At 49.4% G+C, this 27955-nt stretch overlaps 3 protein-coding genes across 8 annotated transcripts; 1 reads left to right on the forward strand and 2 right to left on the reverse strand.

Moving 5' to 3' along the window:
• tmub1 (transmembrane and ubiquitin-like domain containing 1) lies at positions 1-4459 on the reverse strand. 2 transcript variants are annotated; one of them, XM_062404988.1, is made up of 3 exons: positions 4338-4459; positions 2412-2915; positions 1-1221 (listed from the first exon to the last, which is right to left on the reverse strand). In XM_062404988.1, exons 2-3 carry the CDS (start codon positions 2870-2872, stop codon positions 870-872), a joined length of 813 nt encoding a protein of 270 aa, XP_062260972.1. In that variant the 5' UTR covers positions 2873-2915; positions 4338-4459; the 3' UTR covers positions 1-869. The 2 variants fall into 2 exon arrangements, with proteins under 2 accessions (XP_062260972.1, XP_062260971.1); XM_062404987.1 differs by lacking the exon at positions 4338-4459 and adding an exon at positions 3007-4299.
• Positions 4460-5247: 788 nt separating this feature from the next.
• Positions 5248-16332, forward strand: ubtfl (upstream binding transcription factor, like). Of its 5 annotated transcripts, none has more exons than XM_062403910.1 (20): positions 5248-5490; positions 7029-7107; positions 7479-7654; positions 8077-8160; positions 8243-8398; positions 8569-8633; positions 8818-8938; positions 9104-9214; positions 9665-9792; positions 10006-10147; positions 10234-10275; positions 10467-10580; positions 10667-10825; positions 13189-13317; positions 13427-13512; positions 13784-13973; positions 14070-14117; positions 15061-15198; positions 15344-15436; positions 16015-16332. In XM_062403910.1, exons 2-20 carry the CDS (start codon positions 7050-7052, stop codon positions 16078-16080), a joined length of 2106 nt encoding a protein of 701 aa, XP_062259894.1. In that variant the 5' UTR covers positions 5248-5490; positions 7029-7049; the 3' UTR covers positions 16081-16332. The 5 variants fall into 5 exon arrangements, with proteins under 5 accessions (XP_062259894.1, XP_062259890.1, XP_062259891.1 ...); XM_062403906.1 differs by lacking the exon at positions 5248-5490 and adding an exon at positions 5497-5796; XM_062403907.1 differs by lacking the exon at positions 5248-5490 and adding an exon at positions 5497-5796 and having other exon boundaries at positions 15347-15436.
• fastk (Fas-activated serine/threonine kinase) lies at positions 16321-27479 on the reverse strand. Its single transcript, XM_062403905.1, has 11 exons — positions 27340-27479; positions 25314-26130; positions 23243-23582; positions 22977-23164; positions 22677-22825; positions 22384-22600; positions 20888-21047; positions 19951-20042; positions 19037-19835; positions 17908-18022; positions 16321-17307 (listed from the first exon to the last, which is right to left on the reverse strand). The coding sequence occupies exons 2-11, from the start codon at positions 26086-26088 to the stop codon at positions 17221-17223; spliced, it is 2922 nt and encodes a 973-aa protein (XP_062259889.1). The 5' UTR covers positions 26089-26130; positions 27340-27479; the 3' UTR covers positions 16321-17220.
• Positions 27480-27955: the final 476 nt, after the last annotated feature.

Consider the following 27955-nt stretch of genomic DNA (forward strand, 5'->3'; position numbering starts at 1 on the left):
ACAAGATAAATTAATGTTTAATAGATTTCTCTCTCTTCAAAAGCTTTAATGAGACAGACAGGTGAGCAGACAGACAGACAAGTGAGCAGACAGAGAGAGAGGTGAGCAGACAGACAGAGAGGTGAGCAGGCAGACAGACAGGTGAGCAGACAGACAGACAAGTGAGCAGACAGACAGAGAGGTGAGCAGACAGACAGAGAGGTGAGCAGACAGACAGAGAGGTGAGCAGACAGACAGAGAGGTGAGCAGACAGACAGACAGGTGAGCAGACAGACAGGTGAGCAGACAGACAGACAGGTGAGCAGACAGACAGACAGGTGAGCAGGCAGACAGGTGAGCAGGCAGACAGACAGGTGAGCAGACAGACAGACAGGTGAGCAGGCAGACAGGTGAGCAGGCAGACAGACAGGTGAGCAGACAGACAGACAGGTGAGCAGACAGACAGACAGGTGAGCAGGCAGACAGACAGGTGAGCAGACAGACAGACAGGTGAGCAGGCAGACAGGTGAGCAGGCAGACAGACAGGTGAGCAGACAGACAGACAGGTGAGCAGGCAGACAGGTGAGCAGGCAGACAGACAGGTGAGCAGACAGACAGACAGGTGAGCAGGCAGACAGGTGAGCAGGCAGACAGACAGGTGAGCAGACAGACAGGTGAAAGAGCCTACACAAACAAGATTAAAAAAACAAAAGTGAAAGTCCTTGTTTACACTCCATCTCCATGGCAACAGAAACAAAAACAAACATTAGCTCTCTCAGCGTCTTTGTCCTCCAGCAGCATCGAGTCCTGTTCGGCTCTGAGGTCAGAGGTCACAGAGAGAGCATATGCAAGTGTGCGCCACACCATCACAACAGCCTATCAGAGAGCAGCTAGCGGCGGTACACTCCGAAGGCAACCAGGCTGAGGAAGATGGTAACTCCGACCAGGGAGGCGGTGGCCGGGGCGGTGAAGAACTGCCGGTACTGGATCTGACAGTACCACAGCACAGACAGCATGAGAGCCAGCAGCGGGACCATCAGGCTGCCTACGTTCAGGGCCACAGCCACCTGATCGGCCGGCCGCGGCCCCCCCGCCGCCCCCCGTCCGGCATGCTGGGAGATGTGACAGTGCAGGACGCAGTTGTGGACGAGGTTCAGAGAGGCCAGAGTCTGAGCATCATCCTGAAGCAGCTGACCCTGATAGATTAACCGCACCTGCTGCTCCTGACCCGCAAAGTAGGTCCTGAAAGGTCAGAGGTCAACACATCAGATGACGCAATTTTACCAGCCCACTGAGAGCCACAACCATGTCGCAGTGCATGCTGGGATACATCACAGGTCTGAGTCAGAGTTCAGGTCTGAGTCTGAGTCCAGGTCTAAGTACAGGTCTGATTCCTGGTCTGAATCCTGGTCTGAGTCCTGGTCTGAGTCCTGGTCTGACTCCAGGTCTGAGTCCTGGTCTGAGTCCTGGTCTGAGTCCTGGTCTGAGTCCTGGTCTGAGTCCTGGTCTGAGTCCTGGTCTGACTCCAGGTCTGACTCCAGGTCTGAGTCCTGGTCTGAGTCCTGGTCTGAGTCCTGGTCTGACTCCAGGTCTGAGTCCTGGTCTGACTCCAGGTCTGAGTCCTGGTCTGAGTCCTGGTCTGACTCCTGGTCTGACTCCAGGTCTGAGTCCTGGTCTGAGTCCTGGTCTGAGTCCTGGTCTGACTCCAGGTCTGACTCCAGGTCTGACTCCTGGTCTGAGTCCTGGTCTGAGTCCTGGTCTGAGTCCTGGTCTGACTCCAGGTCTGACTCCAGGTCTGAATCCTGGTCTGAGTCCTGGTCTGAGTCCTGGTCTGAGTCCTGGTCTGAGTCCTGGTCTGAGTCCTGGTCTGAGTCCTGGTCTGACTCCAGGTCTGAGTCCTGGTCTGAGTCCTGGTCTGAATCCTGGTCTGAGTCCTGGTCTGAGTCCTGGTCTGAGTCCTGGTCTGAGTCCTGGTCTGAGTCCTGGTCTGAGTCCTGGTCTGACTCCAGGTCTGACTCCAGGTCTGAGTCCTGGTCTGAGTCCTGGTCTGAGTCCTGGTCTGAGTCCTGGTCTGAGTCCTGGTCTGACTCCAGGTCTGAGTCCTGGTCTGACTCCAGGTCTGAGTCCTGGTCTGAGTCCTGGTCTGAGTCCTGGTCTGACTCCAGGTCTGAGTCCTGGTCTGAGTCCTGGTCTGAGTCCTGGTCTGACTCCAGGTCTGAGTCCTGGTCTGAGTCCTGGTCTGAGTCCTGGTCTGACTCCAGGTCTGAATCCAGGTCTGACTCCAGGTCTGAGTCCTGGTCTGACTCCAGGTCTGAGTCCTGGTCTGAGTCCTGGTCTGAGTCCTGGTCTGAGTCCTGGTCTGAGTCACGGTCTGAGTCCTGGTCTGGGTCTTAGTAGTGGTGTACAGTGATAGGAGCATTTGTCATAGTTACCGTTTGATGTACCCGATGGTGTCCTGCGGTTGGACCTGAGCGGTTCTCTCTGTGTCGTTGAGAAACTTCAGTCTGACGACCATGTTCCTCTGAGAGGGCGGAGACTCCTCCCCTCCCCCTCGGTTCCTCACACCATCGCCCGCCCCTTCCAGCCTCTCCCCCCCCACATCTCCTCGCTGCTCGTCCTTCTCCTCCTGAGGGGGGGCGGTGGGAGCGTCGGTCAGAGAGCTGTCACTAACAGAGCTGGAGGGGGATGAAGAGGAGGTGCTGGCAGTGGGGGGCGTGTCTTGGTGGACGGTGCCGGTCCTCAGTGAGGGGGCGGGGTCTGCGGTTGAGGTGAACAGATGCTCTGGGGCATCGGAGGTCTGGGTGGAGATCCAGGCGAGCAGCAGCACCACGAGGAGCAGCAAGGAGCCAAACAGCAGCGTCACTTCGTCTCCTACGCCTTCGATCAGAGCCATCGCCCCCCCGCAACGCCCGCTGGGGTCAACGCAGTTTACACACCTGTACAAAAGGGGCGGGGCTTAGCATCAACACCACACTTGTGCTGTGTCAAAATGTTTAGTGAAGTTTTGATACTCTATAGTGCACTCACTGTTTCCCACAATGCATCATGAAAAGTAGTCTTCAACCGATGGTCACTAAGCAATCAAATCTACCATCATGCATTGCGCTCGCAGCAGAGAAACAGATGAAGAGAGAGCAGCATCCGCCCGACCAGTCGTTTAAATGTCAATAGGAGCAAAAAAAAGGTGTATTTCTACATTTAAAGATGGTTATTCACCATGAAAATAAAATACACTCAAAATGTATTGGATTGGATGTAAGTGAGTTTTCTTTTCCTGATGAGCTCAGCTCTGTGTAGAGAAGTCCCTCTATGAAGTAGAGTTAGTGAATGAGTGATTTCACACCTGCACCCGTCTGTCCAGTTTGGAAACATGCCCTTGTTTGTGGCTGTGAGCTAATTGGTTCCTACTGAAGTTATACATATTTAATAACACATTCAAACAATCAGGAGGGAACTTTAGTCGGAGACACTTTTCAGTGGTGGAGGAATCCACATGCGGAGCAGTAGTAAGTGTTGACGGGGGGGTTCTTCACCTCAACGCTAAAAGTTGTTCTCCAGTGTGTGTAGTTGTGGGAGTAGTTTGAAACTGTGAGCTCACGGTTAACTCTGGTTTAATTCAACTAAAACCTGGTTTAACCCTCAGACTTTTTATATCACATGGTATTAAACATGGGTGCCCCATTTCATCACACTTGTCTTTGATTGCCTCGCAACTTATAAGGGATCTCCGTTGTGGATGCACACTTTTGCTGAGGGACGCTTCCCAAGTTCTTCTTTCCATGGAATGATTAAGGTTTCTCCAAAGCCTCTGGCCTCACCTTTAATGTAAGAGGATGTGAATTGATGGCTGGAAAAGACTGACACTCCCTCTTTATGTGATTTTCCTGTGAAAGAGCAAGTTACATATCTGGGAATAATTATTACCAGCGAGCAAAGCAAGAGGTATAAATCAATTTGAACCAATTATGGCAAAGATACAAAGGGAAGTGCCTTCACTGAGGTCGCTGAGAGTTAGAAGAATGTTTCTGTCGATATGTTGATTGTCTTGGATTCTGACTTTGATAAATACAAACAAACTACAGAGAGCAACTCGGGCCTAATCCGTGTTGTTCCGGGTCTGGCTCGGGTTATCTGCTCCTGGATCAGTCCGGTTACGGGTCACAGCTCTACTTTAACCCGGCTCGGATCGAACCTGCTGAACCAAACTGATGACTTCAGAACCAAACTCTGCGCTAACTATCAAACCGAACCGGAAGTTAGCTAAGCTACATGCTAACAGCTAACAGCTGGTTAACGACCGTCTACTCAGAGTCAGTTTGTAGATGAACAAGTTTAAATAAAGATTAAATCAAACTCACAGTTCAGCTTCTGGCGCTCACATCACAGTTAGCCTGAAGCTAACCAGGCTAATCTGTCCCCTCACTTCCTGCTTGTTCTTCTTCTTCTAGTTCTTCTTGTGAGCACACTGACTCTCTGCGACCCAATGCTGCCCCCTGCTGGTGCTCGGCTCATGTTTACATTAACACACACAAACGGACCGACAGATTGATTGATTGATTGATTGATTCATTCATTGATTGATTGGTTATTTGATTGATTGGTTATTTGATTGATTATTTGATGGATTGATTGATTGAATGGTTGAATGGTTGAATGGTTGAATTGTTGAATTGTTGATTGATTGAATGATTGAATGATTGAATGATTGATTGATTGATTGACGGATTGATTGATTGAATGATTGATTGACTGATCCTGCAACATGACGCATGCGCACTAATCGTCCATTATCCTTATCCAGCTCATGGTGAAGCCGAGAACGCACCGGTTGCTTAAGGTTTGCCCTTCAAAATAAAAGATCAGGAACTGATTTCACACATTAGTTTTTATTTATGTATTTACTTCAAGACCACAAATTAAGAGTTTATCAAATTGAATTAATAAGCGAAATTTAAATAATCATGATGTAACTTTGATACAATTACAATTAAATTAAATTCGTCCTCATTCTTCAGACTTCTGGGGACTCGTGGGGCTTTGTGTTTGACAGTTGGGGGGGGGGGGGGCAACAAGTTCGTATGATTAATAAACACTGAATAAATGTCCTGAATATATTAACTGTATTTCATTAGTCAAAGTGGATTAAAGCCCCGCCCCTCCACGGACACACCTGTGGACACGTGTCTCGATCAGGTGGATGTATTGATTGATCGGTGATTGGCTCGTCCCACCCCGGCGGTGTGTGGGAGGGGGCCGCTGACTGGGAGCTCCGACCCGGCAGACGATACGCTGTCAGCGGGAGGGCCGTCATGTGGATGCGGCCACTGTGTCGCCTCCGAGCCGCTGATCAGCAGCCACAGGCCGGGGAGGAAGAGCGCAGCAGCGGGGACACTTTGGTTCTTCCTCTCGGGGCCTGGAGCCGCGCTCTCCTCCCGGGCCCCGGTCGCACTTGTTCGGGCCCCGGGCCGGAGTGTGAGCGGCGGTGGAGCCTCTGGAGCCCGGGTGTTAAATGTGTGTGAAGCCGCTGATATTCGGAATAAAATGTGTTTGGTGTTTGTGAGTCTGCAGCGGCCCCGGCTCGGAGCCGCTGTCTCTGGTTTCATCCTCCGCCTTTGTCCTCATGCTTTCCCCGGAGTTCCTCCCCCTGCGGCGCTGGGCGGAGTTTCATACCGGACTAGACGCTCCTTTTGTCGGATTCGTTTCGACCTGACTCCCCGGGGTTTAACGCTGAAAAATACACACTTTGAAAGTCCTGAAATAATCCTAACGAGCCCCGTGGTGTGCAGCGTGAACCCGGGCTTCTGTCTGAGCCGGAAGGTGAGTAGTAAGTTGCGATTTTAAACAGATTTCTCTGGTTCTCTGCTCGTTGGTCCCCGAGTCTGCTGAACATTCATGGCGGCCTCGCAGTGACGCTTGTGGGGCAGCAGCGACTCGTCCTCCCGCTGAGCTGCGGCTTCATCCGTCGACGAGGTTTAACAGTGAAAACACACACAACAAGAATTAATGTGAAAACAACACAAACACATTTTCATCGTTTCACACTTTAGATCAACAACACGACGCCGCTGCTACACTTTCAACCGTTTTTCTCTTTTTTCACTTTCACTCGTTTTCCTCGTTAAATCAAACGTGACGTTAGCTCGTGCAGCTCGTGCAGCTCGTGCATCTCCCCTCGTGCCAGCGCAGCTCATTGCTGCCTCCTGCCGGGGGACAGACGCCACCACCGAGCAGCTGGAAGCCCCATGCTGCTCCACATCGATCAAACCGATCAATGTTCGATAAGCTCATGAAGATGTTCGGCTCTTTCCGGCTCGTTAACCGAGTCAGCGAATTAATGCGAAGCTCTCTACCGCCCCCCGTGCTCAGTCCGAGACCCCACACTCTCCTCAAAGCAGCCGAGCTCATCCTGGTGTAAGTGAAACAGATTCTCACATTTCATTCCGGTCTAATCAAGGCTGATTCCATCCTGGCTTTAATAAGCTCAGAATAATCGACTTTAGAAAAGAGGACGATGTCCCTGAAAGACAAAAAAGTGTGTTTTGCAGCAGATCAAAAGATGATCATTCATGAAGAATTCAAACTCATATTTACCAAGAAATGAAAGGTGGTGACAAACGAGGCAAAGGAGACGTCAGGACAGGAAGTCTCTGACAGACTGAGATGAGGTCTCCACGAGCACACGATGGGGGGGGAGCCTCAGACAGAAGTGAACTCTCTAGCAGCCAAGTCCGAAGAGATCGGGGTTGTTTCCACCATGTTTTCACTGCTTAAAGCCTGAAGTTTAGTTGACTCGACACTACCCCCCCCCCCCGCCCCCCCCTCCATCAAAGTGGTGAGGAGATAATGAGGGAGACACTTTACCGAGTCAAATTCCCTGTGTGTGCAAACTTACTTGGCCAATAAACCTGATTCTGATTACATTTTTGGGTGAACTTTCCCTTTAACAGTAGATTACATCCCAGCATGGTTCTTCTTCTACTGCCCTTTAAACTGCATGCACACATTTCATTAGCATCCCGGGTCCTTACTGTGATCATGTGTTTGTTCAGGAGGGAGGAGCCTGCTGCGTGATGAACGGCAGCAGCAGCCTATCTGCGTCTCAGAGCTCCAGGGTCAAAAATGGACCAGGTAACTGACTGTGACCTTTGACCTCTACACACTTCTGTTTTACGCCTCCTGCTGTTTGTTGAAGTAAAATAACAGACGTTTTTAAAGGGACGTTTTGAATCATTAATTCGTTTTATTTTATGCATTAGTTAGATTCTTTAATTATTGTCCAGCTGTTGTTAATGAACTGACACATCTAGCAGGAACCAATGAGCTAAGAACCACAGATGGAGGGAAAGTGTGTGTGTGTGTGTGTGTGTGTGTGTGTGTGTGTGTGTGTGTGTGTGTGTGTGTGTGTGTGTGTGTGTGTGTGTGTGTGTGTGTGTGTGTGTGTGTGTGTGTGTGTGTGTGTGTGTGTGTGTGTGTGTGTGTGTGTGTGTGTGTGTGTGCAGATGACTGGAGTAAGGAGGACTGTCTCACTCTGCTGGAGAGGATTCGCAGTCTGCTGCCGGACGTAGACTCCATGAAGTATAAAACCACAGAGTCGCACTTCGACTGGGAGAAAGTTTGTTTCGGCAGCTTCACCGGAGACATGTGTCGCCAGAAGTGGCAGAAAGTGTCGACTGAGGTAAGAGTCACGACCTCTCAGGTTTCACTTCAGCAGCTTTATCTTCAGGTGATTGGATGTGTGATATTTCTTCAGTGTTAAAATGTTCTGTTGAGAACCTCCACACTAAAACTGTCTTCTGGACTCACCACATCAAATTGTTGATGTAGCATCGTGTTCAGCTCGACTCAGTTCACACTTTATTGATTCATTTGATTGATTGATTGACTTTTTCATGACAAGTGGAAAAGATTGACAAGCTCCTGTGAATAATCTCAACTGACCCTGAGGCCCCTGAGGAAGCTTTGACCTTTTACGTGTTATTGTCTAAGTTCTGTGACAAGCGTTCATATTCAGTCCTGTTCTTTTTTCGTTTAGTTTTGTCTAATGAAGTTAAATCCATCACACATGACCTCATCACTGGAACTCTTCCTGTCTATCAGGTTCGTAAGTACAGGACGATGACGGAGCTCATCGTGGACGCCATCGAGTTTGTGAAGAATCCATACAAAGGAAAGAAACTGAAGGTGAGTGAACGGAGTCGGCTCACATAACATTAAGAAGAAAAGTCTCCAACCGATGAACACTAACGTCAACTCTTCTCTTCAGACTCACCCAGATTTCCCTAAAAAACCTCTGACCCCCTACTTTCGCTTCTTCATGGAGAAACGAGCGAAATATGCAAAAATCCACCCGGAGATGAGCAACTTGGATCTCACCAAGATTCTCTCCAAGAAATACAAAGAGCTGCCCGACAAGAAGAAGGTTTGACAAGCCTCAACGACCAATCACAGCTCAGATACAAGTCACGGTCAACGACCAATCACAGCTCAGATACAAGTCACGGTCAACGACCAATCACAGCTTAGTCCGATCCACAGCTAATACCAGCTTGCGATAATCATCATAATTAATAACGTTTTATTTTCCTGCAGCAAAAATACATCACAGAGTTTCAACGAGAGAAAGAAGAGTTTGAGAAGAACATGGCTCGATTCAAGTACGTTAACTAACCCGTTAATTAGCTATCCACTTACGTTAACTAAACTTTTTAATAACTGTCAGCTAATGTTGACCGACCTATTTCTGAACTACAGTCAAACAGTTGAAGGTAGTGAACTGTAAAACAAAGTGATGTAGCGTGTGGTGTTAGCATTATGGTGCTAACGTCAGCTGACCTGCAGGGAGCAGCATCCGGAGCTGATGGAGGAGAGGAAGAAGTCCGATCTGCCGGAGAAACCGAAAACTCCACAACAGCTGTGGTACAACCACGAGAAGAAGACGTACATGAAGCTGCATCCAGAGGTACACACACGCACACACACACGTACACACCCACACACGTACACAAGTCTGTGTGAAGAAGCACAGGATCTGAAGTAGAAGATGGATGTGGATCATGTTCTGGATCAGAACATATGAATGACAGCTGTGTAGGCAACATGCTAACTGACGTGTGTCGTGTTTCAGGTTAGTCCAAAGGAGCTGAAGGAGGCGCTGAGGAGACAGTGGTCCCAGCTCTCCGACAAGAGACGGCTGAAGTGGATCAGCAAGGCCCTTGAGCTGCAGAAGGACTACGAGGTACCAGACCTGAACCAGACATACACCAGACCTGAACCAGACCTGAGACTCATAAAACAGACCTGAACCAGACCTACACCAGACCTGAACCAGACATACACCAGACCTGAACCAGACATACACCAGACCTGAACCAGACATACACCAGACCTGAACCAGACATACACCAGACCTGAACCAGACCTGAGACTCATAAAACAGACCTGAACCAGACCTACACCAGACCTGAACCAGACATACACCAGACCTGACATACACCAGACCTGAACCAGACATACACCAGACCTGAACCAGACCTGAGACTCATAAAACAGACCTGAACCAGACCTACACCAGACCTGAACCAGACATACACCAGACCTGAACCAGACATATACCAGACCTGAACCAGACCTGAACCAGACCTGAGCCAGAAATGAACCAAAAGTGTGTGTGTGTGTGTGTGTGTAGGACAGTATGAGAGCATATCATGAAGCTCATCCAGATGTGAACTCAGATGATCACGTTCGTTCCGTCCTCACCAAAGCAGAGCGACAACTGAAGGACAAGTTCGATGGCAGACCGACAAAACCACCACCGTGAGTCGTGATCTACAAACAACAAACACCACAGTAACGACAACAAACAGATCAAACATGACGAGCTTACAAATTACAGTAGTAAGTGTCAATGAATGTGTGTAATGGTTTGTATTATACACTATATGTTTAAGACGATGCTAACAGGCTGACACACATGGCACAAGCTAGCTGATTGCTGGTATGGCTAATTGTGGTTGTGTTTGTGGCTAGTAATGGCTACTCTCTGTACTGTGCGGAGCTGATGGTGAACATGAAGGACGTCCCCAGCACCGAGCGCATGGTGCTCTGCAGTAAACAGTGGAAAGTTATGACGCAAAAAGAGAAAGATATGTTCCAGAAACGCTGCGAGCAGGTCGGTATCAACATGCTTATGTCACACCAGCATTCGCGTCATGTGACTGAGAAGTGACGTCATGCGTCTGATCTGTGTCTGACCAGAAAAAGAAGCAGTACGACGTGGACCTGAAGAGGTTTCTGGAGGTACGTCATGTCAACACACAAGTCAGTCATCCAGAGTCAAACACCAATGAAGCACAAACATTAATATAAAAAACTGTTTTGTGGGGGGAGGGACTAACTTAAAACCAGGATGTCTTGTGATGTCACACTAACTCAGAACAGCGGATGAGCCAATGAAAGGATTGGAGCTCATAGAGTCATTGTTTGTTCAGAGTCTGCCAGAAGAGGAACGAGACCGGGTCCTGACAGAGGAGAAACCGGGCGGGGGCAGGTTGAGTGTGGGTGTGGCTTCCAGCCCTCGCCGAGCCAAGTCTCCGTCTCTCAAGGTCACAAATCACTTCATTAAATCTGAAGTCCTATATCTCTGTTACTGGAAGCTAACATGGGGGCGCTGTTTCTCATTTTACTCCAGGGTCGGTGTCGGGAGGTGGAGCCAGAAACGTGGGTAGCTGCCGGAACGCCAAAAGAAAGACGGGACGGGAAGAAGACGGCGAAGCTTCCAGAGACACCAAAAACAGCAGAAGAAATGTGGCAGCACAGCGTGATCGGAGATTATTTAGTAAAATACAGAGTGAGTTTTATTGTTTCATCATCTGAAGAGAAAATATCAAATGCCACAATTTGATGTAATGAAGAGAAATGATCCAACAACCTGCTGCTAACGACCTAAACCGGCTGCTAACGACCTAAACCTGCTGCTAACAACCTGCTGCTAACGACCTAAACCCGCTGCTAACGACTTAAACCTGCTGCTAACAACCTGCTGCTAACGACCTAAACCCGCTGCTAACGACTTAAACCTGCTGCTAACAACCTGCTGCTAACGACCTAAACCCGCTGCTAACGACTTAAACCTGCTGCTAACAACCTGCTGCTAACAACCTAAACCTGCTGCTAACAACCTGCTGCTAACAACCTAAATCCGCTGCTAACGACTTAAACCCGCTGCTAACAACCTGCTGCTAACGACCTAAACCGGCTGCTAACGACCTAAACCTGCTGCTAACAACCTGCTGCTAACGACCTAAACCCGCTGCTAACGACTTAAACCTGCTGCTAACAACCTGCTGCTAACAACCTAAACCTGCTGCTAACAACCTGCTGCTAACAACCTTAATCCGCTGCTAACGACTTAAACCCGCTGCTAACGACCTAAACCTGCTGCTAACAACCTGCTGCTAACAACCTAAACCTGCTGCTAACAACCTAAACCCGCTGCTAACGACCTAAACCGGCTGCTAACAACCTGCTGCTAACAACCTAAACCCGCTGCTAACGACCTAAACCTGCTGCTAACGACCTAAACCTGCTGCTAACAACCTAAACCCGCTGCTAACGACTTAAACCCGCTGCTAACGACCTAAACCTGCTGCTAACAACCTGCTGCTAACAACCTAAACCTGCTGCTAACAACCTAAACCCGCTGCTAACGACCTAAACCTGCTGCTAACAACCTGCTGCTAACAACCTGCTGCTAACGACCTAAACCTGCTGCTAACGACCTAAACCTGCTGCAAACAACCTAAACCTGCTGCTAACGACCTAAACCTGCTGCTAACGACCTAAACCCGCTGCTAACGACCCAAACCCGCTGCTTATGGCCTAAACCCGCTGCTAACTACCTAAACCCGCTGCCTAACGACCTAAACCCGCTGGCTAACGACCCAAACCCGCTGCTAACGACCCAAACCTGCTGCTAACGACCTAAACCTGCTTCTAATGACCTAAACCTGCTGCTAACAACCTGCTGCTAACGAACTAAACCTGCTGCTAACGACCCAAACCCGCTGCTAACGACCTTAACCCGCTGCTAACAACCTGCTGCTAACACCCGCTGCTAACATCCTAAACCCGCTGCTAATGACCTAAACCCGCTGCTAACCACCTAAACCTGCTGCTAACGACCCAAACCCGCTGCTAACGACCTTAACCCGCTGCTAACAACCTGCTGCTAACACCCGCTGCTAACAACCTAAACCCGCTGCTAATGACCTAAACCCGCTGCTAACCACCTTAACCTGCTGCTAACGACCTAAACCCGCTGCTAACGACCTAAACCCGCTGCTAACGACCTAAACCCACTACTAAGAATCTTAACCCGCTTCTAACGACTGCTGCTAACACCCGCTGCTAACGACCTAAACCCGCTGCTAACGACCTAAACCTGCTGCTAACAACCTAAACCTGCTGCTAACAACCTGCTGCTAACAACCTAAATCCGCTGCTAACGACTTAAACCCGCTGCTAACGACCTAAACCTGCTGCTTATGGCCTAAACCCGCTGCTAACTACCTAAACCCGCTGGCTAACGACCTAAACCCGCTGGCTAACGACCCAAACCCGCTGCTAACGACCCAAACCTGCTGCTAACGACCTAAACCTGCTGCTAACGACCTAAACCTGCTGCTAACAACCTGCTGCTAACGAACTAAACCTGCTGCTAACGACCCAAACCCGCTGCTAACGACCTTAACCCGCTGCTAACAACCTGCTGCTAACACCCGCTGCTAACATCCTAAACCCGCTGCTAATGACCTAAACCCGCTGCTAACCACCTAAACCTGCTGCTAACGACCCAAACCCGCTGCTAACGACCTTAACCCGCTGCTAACAACCTGCTGCTAACACCCGCTGCTAACCACCTAAACCCGCTGCTAACGACCTAAACCCACTACTAAGAATCTAAACCCGCTTCTAACGACTGCTGCTAACAACCGCTGCTAACGACCTAAACCCGCTGCTAACGACCTAAACCTAATAAGGGGCAATTTAGCACTCAGTATTTTGCCCAAGGGCACTTCGGCATAGGGAAGACTGGGATCCGGCCGCTCTAACCCTTGATGAATAATTACCTCCAGGACGTAAACGCGGTCATTCTGCTGCTTCACACTGAAAGTGACGCCACCCTGTGCTGGTCATGTGTTCGTGTCTCAGAGCGACCGCAGGAAGACGCAGGCGGCGATGGAGGCCACTTGGAAGTCGATGGAGAAAAAGGAGAAGATTCCGTGGATCAAGAGGGCGGCGGAGGACCAGAAGCGTTTTGAGGTTCAGTACCAGCATGTGGTCAGTGAGCCACGCTCCGCCCCTAGCCCTGACCCTTCCCCGACATGACGTTGTGTCGGTGACAGTGCGTTTGTTGATTTGTGTTGTACTGACTGTTGCTCTCCTGCAGAGGGAGCTGTTGGAGATGAGGGCTCCGGCCGCAGGTCCGACTCAGAGGAAACCCAAGTTTGACGGAGAACCAAAGAAACCTCCAGTGTGAGTGATTTAACGGAACGTGACGAGAACATGCAACCGAACATGAGAAGTGAAATAATTTTTATTTGACTGATTTAAATACAGATTATATAACATGAGAAGTTTTATAACATTATAAAGATCTTAAATATGACAACTCATCGTGTGAAGCACATTTTTATTGATTAATAATTATGGATCAGTCAATATATTCAACTTCTCATGGGGTTAAAGGGTTAAATACGATGAACTGGAGTAATCCCCACCCCCTGTCTTCGGTCTCGTCCAATAGGAGCGGGTATCAGATGTTCTCCCAGGAGCTGCTGACCAATGGCGAGCTGAACCACTTCAGTCTGAAGGAGCGGATGGTGGAGATCGGGAAGCGTTGGCACAAACTGAGTCAGAGTCAGAAAGACAAGTACAAGAAGCAGGTGGAGGAGCAGCAGGTGGAGTACAAGGCCGAGCTGGAGGCCTGGGTCAAGGTAGGACGAGTGACCTCATCACGGTCAATAACTTCAAACACTTGTTTTTCATTCGTTAATTCAGTGTTCATCAAACGTTGTCTTCTTCTGCTTCAGTCTCTCTCTCCTCAGGACCGAGCCGTCTACCAGGAGTTCTCTTCCTCAGTGAGTTGTCTTCACCTGCAGGGGGCAGCTTGCTCCACGCGAGTTCATAATTAAACTTAACTCTTGGTTAACATAATATTAGTAGAAATGAAGCCTGAGTAACATGAATACTGTGTCCGATGGCTTCTGCGATATTAGCACTAGGGCTGCACTGATAGATTATTTGTTTTAATCGATTAATCTAACGATAATTTATTACTTGATTAATATAATAATGTATTTATCAAAAATAGAATACAAAAACTTGTCATTTATATTTATTTAATCATCTCTTAAATACAAACAAATCTGACAAAAACCAAATGTGCCCTGGAAGTCATTGGACATTAGAGCTTGATGGGCCAAGCTCTAATATAGGACAATCTACATTTAGCTCAAATTAATACATTTGTGTCCCCATTTCTTCTTTTACCTAATATATAACTACATTACAAATATAAACAATCTCAACAAACATGAACAACTAAACAGCTTGAACTTTCCTCTGCCAGGATTCACTACCGTAAAGACGGGAAAAGCAGCGCAGGTTAAAATAGAAGCGCTCGGTCGCATCTGATAACGGGTCTGGATCTGTGCAGAGCGGCTTCTGGGTCCGGACCTCGATGATCGTGGGCCTGCTCAACAGTTGACTGCGTGCTTCCTGTGTGCAGCCCTACTTAGCCCCACTGAAAAGTTTCTTTAGGAGATAGCTTAACTAATGTTTGGGATATAATCTGTTTCCCTGAGGTGTCATTGATTGATCCATCTAACCGCTGCTAATGCAACATGAGCTAACACATTAGCGGTAGATTCAGTGTTAGGGTTAGGGTTAGTAATACTAATGTATGTTTACATGAAAGACTTTGACATGAATTATTAATATTAAATAATGAATTGCATACAACAATCGCTAAGTGGCTCTGTGTGTTTTCACTCAGACGTTGTGTGTTTGTTGTTGTGTCAGAAACGTCGCAGCACCACTAAAGCGCGCAGCAGCCCCGCAGCTAAAGTCCACGTGACGGCGAAAGGGAAGGCGGTCGGTTCAAGAGCCGCAACACCGGGGGTCAGCGTGGGCAAGAGGGCCATGGCGTACCGAGCTACGGTAACATTCTACACAACACACACTACACAAGAAACATCACAATTAGAGTCACGTTAATTGATCAGCTACTGGGACTGGTGGGTGGAGTGTTGTGGGTGGTGTAAACCCTCAGTACCGTCTGTCTGGTTGTGTGTCCGTCCTCCAGCAGGACATGTCCGACACGGACGAGGACGAGAAAAGTTCGTCCGACTCCGATGAAGACGACGAGACGTCAGGGAGCACGGACAGCGACGATGAGGTGAGAACACAACTGATTGGTCAGAACTGTCACATAATCATTTATTATTCCCCTTAAATGGACCTTAAGGTTAAGGATTAGAGTTCAAGGGATAGTTTACTCTGGGGTGGGGGGGGGGGGGGGGGGGGGGTGCAGGCGACACTTCCTAAGTATCTGGTGATGTAATAAAAGAAGACACGCCTCCATCCTGCTCCTGTGATGTCATCAAATTCAATCAGAAACTAGGTCAACATCAAGTGTTCAGCCTAAATGTTTTTATTTTGTATTCTTTCTTAAATATCTATTTCATGATCTTTCTCTCTTTTAATATTGTATTATCATAAGTTTGTAATCATTTGGTTTCTGAACTTTATCCTTTTTTTAAACACTTCGGCATCGAGCCCCCCCCCCCCCCCCAAAAAGCAACACATCTGTTTGACAGGTGCAACATAGATTCAGTTTGATATGTTTTTATATATACTTTCACACCTTAAGGCGTCCCCCTGAACATTCCCACGTTTAAACAAGAAACTGAATTTAAGATCACCATCCAACCAGCTGGTTGTTGAGGAAACGTTTGACTTTTGTCTTTTCCTCAGAATGACGATGATGACGATGAAGATCAAACGTCCTCGGAGGAATCCAGTGACTCTGACTCAGACTAGCTCCGCCTCCTCCCCTCATTGGAGGGATAGGCTGTGGACCAATGAGATCTGTTTGTTTTTTATCAAGTGTTAGTTGGTTTTTAACTGATGGACAGACAGGGGGGGGGGGGTCGGGTTTGTACAGAGTTTGACAGGCAGGAGAGGGGGTGGAGCCTATTGTCAGTAGTTACCATTAAGGGAGGAGCCAGTGTTCAGCCTCCAATCAGCTGCCTGCTATGAAAAAATTACAAAATAAAAATGCACTTTTTCTGATTTTGGATGTTTAATTTCATTTTGAGCAAACAACCACATGAAGACCATGCTGACAACGAACTGTTGTGATGAACGTCAATAAAACAGACTCGTGGTTAGTTTCAGGTTTTATAGACTTTGATTTCAGAGATTTATAGAATATAAACAAGCTTCTTTTCCTCAAACACAAATAAATAATCTGAGCTTTGACCCCGACACTAAAACGCACACTCACCCCTCTTCACAGAATAAAAGCATCCACTCCCAGCTCCATCATCCTCACCACGGGTACCACACCCCCCACCCGGAAAAAATAACATTTGTTCATTCACACAGCGTCCAATCAGAGCGCAGCGTGAACTCAGCTGATCCACTGAGACGTTTAAGGAGCACTTCAACGATCTTCTGTCGACCTTCTAAATTCAACATGGCCGCTGCGGTGCATTTAGGGACGTCAAGAAAAACTGAGTTAAACTTCCTGAACTCGACATGGACAGTTTGACTCGTTCTGGTTTCTGTCAAATCCTCCGTTTACATTCGATACAGAACGTCTGTGAATCACATTCAGATCCAATGTATAATTAAATGAGACGTTCCGATTGGCTGTTGTAATGGATTTGGAACGTGTTCTGTAAAAAGTGGCGTGCTCCTTTCAACGCTGCTCAGTGTAGCTGTAAATTATCAATTTATTTTATTGATAAATCATAGACTCGGTGATCAATAAAGATTTATCAATAACTAATAACCAACACACACACACACACACACACACACACACACACACACACACACACACACACACACACACACACACACACACACACACACACACACACACACACACACACACACACACACACACACACACACACACACACACACACACACACACACACACACACACACACGTCATAGTGGGACGTCCAGCAGCTTCTGATGCAGGTACGTCTTCACCTCCTCGATGCCGTTCAGCTTCTCCAGCTCATGATACGGAAGCTGAGATGGGACAAGAGACACATGTCACATGACCAACACTAAAGTCTGTGAGAGCAGAATCCAAAACAACTGAAGGAAGACAATACAACATCATGCTTCCATCATGCTCCTGTGGTGTGTAAGGGCTAAGCTAGCAGACGTTAACACCGTCAGATGTTCTCCTGCTGCAGCAGTTCTGTGACATCATAGCTCTGCTCTGATTGGCTGAAGGCTACACTGATGTGTCCTATGTTTGTATTTTAAGAATTCAGATGTTTCCTGTATATCCATAAGGTGTTAAAAACTGAAAAATGTCAAATATAGGAGCATTATCTACCCCTTACCTTGTAATTTATATATATATATATTTCTATTACATATACATATGTAGAGATATATATATATATATATATATATATTTGTTGTTGATTTTTAAAGCAAATGTTTAATTTCCAACGAGAAATCAAAAGTTGTCAGATCCGTTTGGTTGTTCTCGTCTCACTGAGTCCTTCACCTCCTGATCATTAAACAACCAGACGTGTCTGAAGAGACGAGGAGGAACAAGTTCCTCTCATGTTCTGAGGAAGGTCTGAATCTAGGGTGAGATCATCGGACACTGACCTGGACGATGACGTATCCCAGCAGCCTCAGGTGGCGGTCTCTCATCGCCCGGGAACCAACCAGCACCTCAGAGTTGTGACAATAATGCCACTTGTCATTGACGGACATGATGACCCTGCAGACACACAACCAGGTCACATGACATGAGGTCAGTCGCATCATACCACGTGTCTGTACGAGGTGGTGTGTGTCTGTACGAGGTGGTGTGCGTCTGTACGAGCTGTTGTGTGTCTTTACGAGGTGGTGTGTGTCTGTACGAGGTGGCGTGCGTCTGTACGAGGTGGTGTTTGTCTGTACGAGGTGGTGTGTGTCTGTACGAGGTGGTGTGCGTCTGTACGAGCTGTTGTGTGTCTTTACGAGGTGGTGTGTGTCTGTACGAGGTGGCGTGCGTCTGTACGAGGTGGTGTTTGTCTGTACGAGGTGGTGTGTGTCTGTACGAGCTGTTGTATGTCTGTACGAGGTGGTGTGCGTCTGTACGAGGTGGTGTTTGTCTCTACGAGGTTGTGTGTGTCTGTACGAGGTGGTGTGTGTCTTCACGAGGTGGCGTGCGGCCATACAAGGTGGTGTGTGTCTGTACGAGCTGTTGTGTGTCTGTAAGAGGTTGTGTGTGTCTGTACGAGGTGGTGTGTGTCTTCACAAGGTGGCGTGCGGCCGTACAAGGTGGTGTGTGTCTGTACGAGGTGGTGTGTGTCTGTAAGAGGTGGTGTGTGTCTGTAAGAGGTGGTGTGTGTCTGTACAAGGTGGTGTGTGTCAGTACGAGCTGTTGTGCGTCTGTACGAGCTGTTGTGCGTCTGTACGAGGTGGTGTGTGTCTGTACGAGGTGGTGTGCGTCTGTACGAGCTGTTGTGCGTCTGTACGAGCTGTTGTGCGTCTGTACGAGCTGTTGTGCGTCTGTACGAGGTGGTGTGAGGCCGTACAAGGTGGTGTGTGTCTGTACGAGGTGGTGTGCGTCTGTACGAGCTGTTGTGCGTCTGTACGAGGTGGTGTGCGTCTGTACGAGGTGGTGTGTGTCTGTACGAGGTGGTGTGTGTCTTCACGAGGTGGCGTGCGGCCGTACAAGGTTGTGTGTGTCTGTACGAGCTTATGTGTGTCTGTACGAGGTTGTGTGTGTCAGGACTCGTGGACTGACCTCCTGATTGGTCTCTGGTCGGTCGGGGGGGTATCAGGCTCTGGTTGATCAGGGGGGTGGAGCTGTGGGGGGGTTGAGGGCCCCCTGTCGGCCCCCGACACCTCAGAATAAGTCACGCCCTTGTAGAACCCTGGCAACGCACAGTCTGTGCCCTGGCTCTCAGGGGCCCCCGGCCCCCCCTCGTCCTCCAGGATCTTCCCGATGGAGAACTGGAAGAGAGAGTCAGGGGCCGGGGCCTCCACAGGGGGGCCCTGTCCTTCCGAGGGGGGGCTGCTGAGCGTGGAGCTGTCCTGGCTCTCCAGCGAGTGCTCCTTAGCCAGACTGGAGTAGAACTCCACTGCCGGGACAAAGTAGGGGCCGTAGTCCAAGGGGCCCCCGTTGGTGGGCCGAGGGGCTCCTGAGGGCAGCGTGGCCCTCGGTGTGCTGCGGATGTGGGGGGGCACGAAGGAGATGGGTTCCAAGGCCTCGCCCACGTGACACTCGCCACCTTCCTCTAGAACCGCAAACGGAGAGAACCTCTGGAACTCTGAAGTCACCACGGCAACTGAGCCGTCAGCCGGTTTAGACGCCATGGCGACGCAGGAAGCAGGAAGCAGCGCCGCTCCGGGTGTGACGGGTAGAACCCGACCAGAACCATCAGCTAGAACCCGACCAGAACCATCAGCTAGGACCCGACCAGAACCATCAGCTAGGACCCGACCAGAACCATCAGCTAGGACCCGACCAGAACCATCAGCTAGGACCCGACCAGAACCGACGGGTAGAACCCGACCAGAACCGTCCATCCACAGCACGAAGTCTGGAGACAGTCAGGTGATCACTACAGGCTCTACAGGTACTGCAGTACAAAGTGTCAAGTACCTGTATAATACAATCATTGTAGTACTCAGTGTGTGGTACATAGTGTGTAGTACCTGTGTAGTACCCTGGGGGGAGCACTTCATCTTGTTTGTAGTTTGGTTCTCCAACCAGCTGACGTAAAGCTTCAGCAACCAGACCTTTGTAACTGACAGAGAACAAACCAGTCAGAACCAGTTAGAACCTGTGTGTGTGTGGTAACTGTGTGTAGTACCTGTGTGTGTGGTATCTGTGTGTGTGTGTGTGGTATCTGTGTGTGTGTGTGGTAACTGTAAAGGCCACTGTAATATCCTGCGAGTCCGTTACGGGCCGACCCTTTTTGATTCATAGTTCTCCGGTACTGAAAACAATTCGGCGCCAGAACAGTGGGTGGCGCCAACAGAAGACGAGCTTAGAGAAGCCTCCCTCATGAGTTCTCTGAAGTCCACGTTCATTATTTACCTGCTCCCGGCTTTTCTCACACCCAGTGTACGATGGTGCCTCAATGAAGTAAAGTGACACCCAGCGGGTCATAATGTTTGTTATCGTTTCTTAGTGCAGCGCTTCACGGTCTTGTTTCCGAACAGCGTTGCTAATTCAACAGCTTGAAGCTACACGGAGGCAGCTATCTGTGTGTGTGTGTGTGTGTGATACCTGTTTGTAATACCTGTGTTTAGTACCTGTGTGTGTGTAGTCTGTGTGTGTGGAATCTGTGTATGTGGAATGTGTGTGTGTAGTACCTGTGTGTGTGGTACCTGTGTGTAGTACCTGTGAGAGGTATCTGTGTGTGTGATACCTGTGTGTAGTACATGTGTGTAGTACCTGTGTGTGCGTGTGGTACCTGTGTGTAGTACCTGTGAGAGGTATCTGTGTGTGTGTGTAGTATCTGTGTGTGTGTAGTACCTGTTTGTGTGTGGTACCTGTGTGTGGTACCTGTGTGTAGTACCTGTGTGTAGTACCTGTGTGTAGGGTACCTGTGTGTAGTACCTGTGTGTGTGGGATCTGTGTGTGTACCTGTACTTGCGGTTGACCTCGTCAGCAGTCAGTGCGTGGTCAAACATCAGGACTTTGTGGGCCTCCTGCAGTCGTGGTCCGGTGTAGTCGCGGTACTCCAGCTCGATGGCGGCGTCCAGCAGAGACAGGTACCTCCGGACTATCAGGGCATAGGGACTGTCTGTGGAGACACAGGGATGTGTTGACATGTGACTGGGCAGACATGTTCAATTCTGTTTTATTTGTACATCATCAAATCAGAAGATACATGATCTCAAGCTCTTTACGCACGAGAGACCGACCTGTGAGGTCTCTACAATGAGCCCTGTCTGAATGAAGGAGTAAGAAGTTGTGGGTCATCCAGACCTGGATGTTCTTGAGACGTGAAGTTGGACTAAGTGATTAGATTCATCAGCTTCATATATGTACAGCTGGGTGTCGTCTGCGTCACAGTGGACGTGGACGAGGGGCTTTCTGAGGATGTGGCCTAAAGGAGCAGATATAAGGTGAAGAGCATCGGTCCTGGGACAGAACCCTGTGGAGCTCCATGACCAACCTGTGTGTGCATGGAGGAGTCAGTGTTAACATGAACTGAAATCTATGTGATAAATATGATTTAAACCAGTCTAATGTTCCTCTGGTCCCAACATGTGGTTCCAGTCTCTGTAACAGAATCCTATGATCTGTGGGGTCAGATGCTGAACTAAGATCCAACAGGACCAGGACAGAGACAAGTCCATCATCTGAGGACATGAGCAGCTCGTTAGTAACTGTTAGCAGCTGTTTCTGTGATGATTCTAAATCCTGACCGATCATTTCTGTGTCAGTTATCACAGCAGCTTAGCATCAGGTTCTTCTGGGTTCTGGACATGAAGGTTTGAAGTGGGTCCAATCAGCTGAAGCCTCTGGATGTAGAGTGGGCTTCTAAACACAGGTTTAATTCCAGCTACTTTAAAAGCTTGTGGTACGCAGCTGGTTAACAAAGACATTCATCTGATTCAATATGAAACTGTTGATTAAGAAGTCCGGTGGGGAGAAAGTCTCATAGACAAGTTGTTGGTTCAGAGGATGAAACTAGTGAAGTCAGTTCAGAAGATCAACTGAAGAAAAGAGGTCCAGATAAAGATCTGGTTCTACAGGTGGTTCTATGGTTTCTGAACTGGACCATGTATCTGTGCTGTTCATTGGGGGGAGGTGGTGGTTTGGTTCCCTGATGGTTATTATTAAGTTGTGAAGATTTTCATGAAATCTTTGCTTCTCAGAGGAATCGATGGATCAGTCCAGCTGTGACTCTGTCAGCTACAGAGCTGAAGAGGAACCTGGGGTCGTTCTTATTTTCTTCTATTAATAATAGGAGCTTCTGGCTTTCTTGTTATTTATCAGACTCTCTTTCCAGGCCAGGTGAAAATCATCTTGGCTGGTAGAACTTCCTCTCCAGCTTCTTGGATGTTTTAAAAAACGAGTTTGAGAATGAATCCTTGGAACTAATGTTGTGATTGGTTATGTGTTTTACTGACTGGTGACGTTGCTGATGAAGGCAGAGGAGAAGACGCGGTGCAGCACCAGGCTGGGGAAATGACCCAGCTGGAACAGAGACATGAGGATGTTGACGGTGGCGAGCGGCGAGCTGAGAGCCTTCAGCTCCAACACCTCCTCCAAGCCAGAGAAAAACTGCTGCTCATTGGACGGACGGTAGCTCATCCTGCTGAACGGGAACACTAGCTTCTGGATCACCTGAGGACAGAGACGGACACACCTGAGTCCCATTCACAGGAACTAAAGATCACACGACCATCCATCCTGTCCTTACCTTACTGTCCAGGTACTCCGCCTTCTTCACCAAGAAGTCTGCGATGGTGTCAAGCAGTCGGGTCTCTCTCAGGCGATGGCGAGCGATGTATTTGGCAATCAGAGCCATGGTGTACGGCGTGATGCTGTCAACCTTCTTGGGGAGCTCCTCTGACAGAGACAATGGGTCACATGTTTGCATGATTTCCTAGAAGAGTCTTATCCCCTCCCTCTTTGATAACATCAGCAGTGATGGATCTCGTGAGTCATCAGTGTCGTGGGCTTGTTGGTGGCAAAGTGTTGATGGTGGTCAGATTCTTACCTGCCAGGCTGCTGATGAACTTCTCCTGTCGGTTCTGGTAGAACAGGTGGGAACTGAAGATCAACTCCAGACTCTTGTTGCTCGCCTCTCGAGCACACGCCGCCAGCATCTCATCCAACAGCGCCATCTCCTGGTCACGAACGCCGCTGACACTCGCCAAAGTGTGTTTAACAAGACGTAAGATCTTCCTGCAGAGGAGAGCTGGAGAGTTAGCATTGATCAGACTGACAGAGTGCAACCACGTGAATGGTCACAGGTGTTCTCACCTGTTGGTAAGCAGTAGTTCAGGGTTTGGGGGCGTGTTGTTGGTTTTAGCAGTGGTGGTTGCAGCGCCCCCTGCAGTGGCAGAGGGCTCCTGCTGCTGCAGCGAGCGCCACTTGAGTCTGTAATACGAGAGCAACAAGAAGAGCGTCTGCGGGTGGCGCTCTCTCTCCAGGTTCTTCTCCAGGCCGGCTAAGCAGGCCTCGGTCAGCGGGTGTTGACTTCCTGGATGGAGCTTCATACTGGAGCTGAACACCATGGAAACGTCCTTCTGGTTAAACTGGCTCAGTCTGGCCTGAGACTCCGCCTCCAACACGTGGACCACCTGAGCGTCACTGGATAGACCTGCATGTCGACAGGCGAGATGAGCAGTGACACAGGTAGAAGATTAATGTCGTTAAAAATGTTTATGTCTTTTTTTTTACCACATTAACGACTGATCAAGTCATGATGTCACAAACATGGCTGCTCACCTCTCTTCAATTGGTTAGTTTAATTCTGATCATGGCTCTGCCTAGCCTGATGTTGTCAGACTCACAATTCTAGTCAGACCGCGAGTCTGAGACCGCTCCATTGGGCTGTGATTATGGGGCGTGTTTCAACTGACCAGGAAGTAAAATTCCTCTTCGCTCAATTGGATAGACCTACAACCAATCAGAGCAACGTAGTATGTGACGTATGCTAAGCAACGCATTGTGAGTTATTTACTAACGCCGGGTTCACACCGGACGCTTCAGCGCAGCGCCAAGCCTTAAATAACAGCTGGCTCCCATCCACTCCCATGTTAAACCTTTGTGCCGGTCACTGGAGGCTGAAGCACTGCGAGGCAGCCTTGGCGCAGCGCGGTGCTTCAGCCTCCGGTGTGACCGGCACAAAGCCGTGCAGCGATCTACTGGATCAACGGGTGATATTATTAGTTCAGCATCGCTTCAGTGTCCGGTGTGAACAGCCAAGCGCCGGGGCGATAGGGATTAGCACGTTCTCTGTTCCTGTTTCAAAATGAATGCGCTGTCGATGTCTTCTAAAACACTTCAGCATGTTGTGACTCTGCAGGATCGTAGTGTCTCACTGAGATATAAAGAACGAGTGTTAGTGAGGATCATCACAGACTCAACCCTGTGGAGTTAAACAAGTCAACCCCCCCACCCCCCCCCCTCACAGAAGGGCCTCCCCTCTATTCCAGCACCTCTGCAGCTGTAAGGCTTCAGCTGGATGTCGCCCTCTAGATTAAGATTAAGATTAAGATTCATTTATTAGTCCCAAACACAGACACACTCATGCAGGTAGGGAAATGTAACCTCTGCCTTTGACCCATCTGGTGCAGGACACACAGAGCAGTGAGCGACCATGTACGGCGCTCGGGGAGCAGATGTTGGGGGAGTAAGGTGCCTTGCTCAGGGGCACTAGACAGGGTAGGGAGAATCTAGGGAGATTTTTGGACAGATCAATCCAGGTTCATCTTTTTGTTGTCTCTCCGTGGAGTCGAACCAGAGACCTTCTCTGCCCATAGTCCAAGTTTCTGCCACTAGTCCTCTAGTGGCTGTGGCATCTTTGTTATGGCTAAAAGGTTCATAGTTACAGATTTACTCTAACCCTGTTTAAAACACACTCTTCACTTCATTAGACTTAATACTCTGAAGTATTTGTACTTTATCTTGTATCAAGTCCTTGTTTGTGTTTGTTGGGATGTGACAGAATAGAGTGGATATTAAACAGCTTCACATCCACAGTCTGACTCTAGATCTGACTTTTCATTTACCAAATGGAAACACGTCGGCTGTGGAGGAAGATTAACAGCACGTGTGAGTTTGTAATAACTTCTTCTGATACTAATGCTGACATTGAGCTGACTTGAGGTCAGTGCTACCAATCTTCTCTCCTCTGTTGTGGCTTCACTCCCTCTTCATCACCAGCCTTGATTAGCCCTGAATGAATGGTGTTAGTGGAACAGCTTAGGCCTCAAGGTGGAGCTGATTCCAGCTGCACTTTTTCACTTCCACCAGGATTAGTTCAGCTACTTTGATGTGTGTGAAGTCACATGACCTCTGCTGATAACAAAAACAATTTGTCACTCACCAAGTGCTGCCACAGCATACAAACAGTTGACAATGCTGAAGTTGTCAAACTTGGCGCAGTCGTTGACGATGGCGTTACAGAGCGTCTGAAAGTCCTGATGCTCAAGGATCTGGCGTTCGTCTCCCCCCTCTGCTCCTCCACCTGCCGGGGCTTCTGTGGCGTCCCCTCTGGTTCGTGGTGATGGCGTGGCCTGCAGCAGCTGTCCGATCTTCTGCAGGGCGACGGGGTAGTGGTTGTGGGAGATCTTGGCCGGGTTCTGGGTGACCCAGCGCAGAACCTCGTCAGGCCGCCGCGAACGCTCAATCAGGCGCTTCATGGTGAAGAACGTGTCGTAGCTCATCTTCTCATGGATGAAGTTCCACGTCTTCTTCTTGCTGCCAGGGGCAGCGGCCCCGCCCCCTGGAGCCCCCCCTCCATAAGTTTGGAAGTGGGAGTGGTGCTGGTAGTGGGGGGAGAATTGGGGTGGGGCCAAGTGGGCAGGTTGCGGGTGGTAGAAGTGGGCTCCTCTGTGGGCGTCGGGGCGGCCCTGGTACAGGTGGTAGGCAGGGGGAGGTGGAGTCGGGTGGTGAGGGAGGTGGTGGTGAGGAGGGTGGGGTGCCTCCATCACGGCCAGCCCCGCCCTTCTCCCATGTTTGACCCCACCTCCTCCCCCTCCTCCTCCCCCAGAGGTGCTGTAGAGGCGGGTGGTGTACATGGTGACGGACTGACGGGGCCGGGAGGGAGGGAGGCGGTGAGCTTGGCTCAGGAGGCGCCACCCAGTGGACAAACACAGCATAGTCCGACAACCAGGACGCCTGGAGGCAACAGTACGGTCCTCCTGCAGAGAAGAAGAGCAGCTCGATTAGGCTGGGTGTGTTTCTGTGTGTGTGTGTGTGTGTGTGTGTGTGTGTGTGTCTGTCTGTGTGAGAGAGAGTGTGTGTGTGTCTGTTGCTGTGAGTGTCTGTCGCTGTTAGTGTGTGTCTTTCACTGTGAGTGTGTGTGTTAGAGTGTGTCTGTCGCTGTGAGTGTGTGAGAGTGTGTCTGTTGCTGTGAGTGTGTGTGAGAGTGTGTCAGTCGCTGTGAGTGTGTGTGAGAGTGTGTCAGTCGCTGTGAGTGTGTTTAAGAGTGTGTCTCTGTCGCTGTGAGTGTGTGTGAGAGTGTGAATGTTGCTGTGTGAGTGTGTGTCTGTCACTGTGAGTGTGTCTGTTGCTTTGTGAGTGTCTGCTACTGTGAATGTGTGTCTGTCGCTGTGTGTGTCTGTGTCTTTCACTTTGAGTGTATGTCTGTCACTGAGAATGTGTGTCTGTGAGTGTGTGTCTGTGGATGTGAGTGTGACTGTGTCTGTCACTATGAGTGTGTGTCTGTCACTTTGAGTGTGTGTCTGTCACTGTGAGTGTGTGTCTGTGACTGTGTGTCTGTCACTGTGAGTGTGTGTCTGTCACTGTGAGTGTGTGTCTGTCACTGTGGGTCTGTGACTGTGAGTGTGTTTGTGAGATGACAGAGGCCGTTTTGATCATTGACTGATCATCGACTGTGATTGACAGCTGCTCACACACTTCCCCCCCACCCCCAGCCCCCTTCTGTCAGCTGACCTGAGCCCACATGCTAACGTTAGCATCTAGCTGGGAAGTTGAGCCTTCCACATGCGCTGACACAGTGACGTCACCATGAAACGCCATGTGAGTGTGATGATGTCATGGTTGAAGTGACGTCCCTCCCGTGTGTTGAAGCTAACCAGGTGTCTGACATGCTAATGCTAGCCGGCTGTCAGCTAGCAGCCCGGCTAACAGGGCTAACAGTCGCATGAACACGGTGGAGCTAGCTGATGCAACATGTTAACATATAAACAGAGCCTAAGCTAAGCTAACAGATGCTGGTCTTTTAGCACGTTAACATCGTTCTGTCCTTCCTCCAGCAGCTTTTACAGATAAGCTGCTAACTGGCCGGGCTATGGCCGGGTTACAGCCGAGCTACAGCCGCGCTAAAGACGGGTACAGCCGGGTTAAAGTCGAGTGAAGCGGGGACCTGAGCCGTGTCGGGTGTTTACCTCATAGCTCCGCTCTGCTCAAAGACCTGAGGCCGCACAGAGCGCGCTTCAGCCGGGAGACAGGCAGCGGTCAGCCACTTCATTCCTCCACACAGCCCTCAGCCATCATCCACTACCCGGCATGCAACTGGAGCAGGGAGGGCGACACCTGCCGTCCGCTGGTAGTAACACCCCCCTCCCCTCAAAGTACACTGGTCATTTTTTATTATAGTGAATGTCAACAGGTGGAAAGAGACGTCATGAAGAGCTCATCAGCTGTGATCAATAAACTTATCAATGATTATTGATCAGTTATAATACGATGATTAACATTTATTCATGAACAATGAACACACACAGAGGTCAGAGGTGACCAGAACCTCAGGGATCCAACTTGGGAACTACAGTCCTCCGCTCCACCCTTCACTGGTTACCAGTGGCTGCCCGCAGCCGGTTCAAAACATTGGTACTTGGTACCGTGCTGTGAACGGATCAGGTCCAGTCTTCATCCAGGACCTGGTCAAACGTTACACCCCAGCCCGTTCACTCCGCTCTGCTCAGGCCAATCGGCTCGTTGCTCCCTCACTGTGAGAGACAGCTGTCACTCATCAACAACACAACTGTCTCCTGTCTTGGC

Source organism: Platichthys flesus, chromosome 14 (genome assembly GCF_949316205.1).
Source record: "Platichthys flesus chromosome 14, fPlaFle2.1, whole genome shotgun sequence".
NCBI lineage: Eukaryota > Metazoa > Chordata > Actinopteri > Pleuronectiformes > Pleuronectidae > Platichthys > Platichthys flesus.

Bases quoted from the DNA above. Each gene is read 5' to 3' on its own strand.
- tmub1 (XM_062404987.1), bottom strand. From the start codon at position 3,026: ATGATGCATTGTGGGAAACA. The intron at 2,916-3,006 runs GTGAGTGCACTA...CCTTTTGTACAG, and splicing joins ATGATGCATTGTGGGAAACA to GTGTGTAAACTGCGTTGACC. The intron at 1,222-2,411 runs GTAACTATGACA...CTGACCTTTCAG, and splicing joins ACCATCGGGTACATCAAACG to GACCTACTTTGCGGGTCAGG.
- ubtfl (XM_062403906.1), top strand. From the start codon at position 5,521: ATGTGTTTGGTGTTTGTGAGTCTGCAGCGGCCCCGGCTCGGAGCCGCT. The intron at 8,634-8,817 runs GTACGTTAACTA...GCTGACCTGCAG, and splicing joins AAGAACATGGCTCGATTCAA to GGAGCAGCATCCGGAGCTGA. The intron at 9,793-10,005 runs GTGAGTCGTGAT...GTTTGTGGCTAG, and splicing joins AGACCGACAAAACCACCACC to TAATGGCTACTCTCTGTACT.
- fastk (XM_062403905.1), bottom strand. From the start codon at position 26,088: ATGCTGTGTTTGTCCACTGGGTGGCGCCTCCTGAGCCAAGCTCACCGC. The intron at 22,601-22,676 runs GTAAGGACAGGA...CTCTGTCCTCAG, and splicing joins CGGAGTACCTGGACAGTAAG to GTGATCCAGAAGCTAGTGTT. The intron at 19,836-19,950 runs GTACTACACACT...GACTGTCTCCAG, and splicing joins CCCCCCAGGGTACTACACAG to ACTTCGTGCTGTGGATGGAC.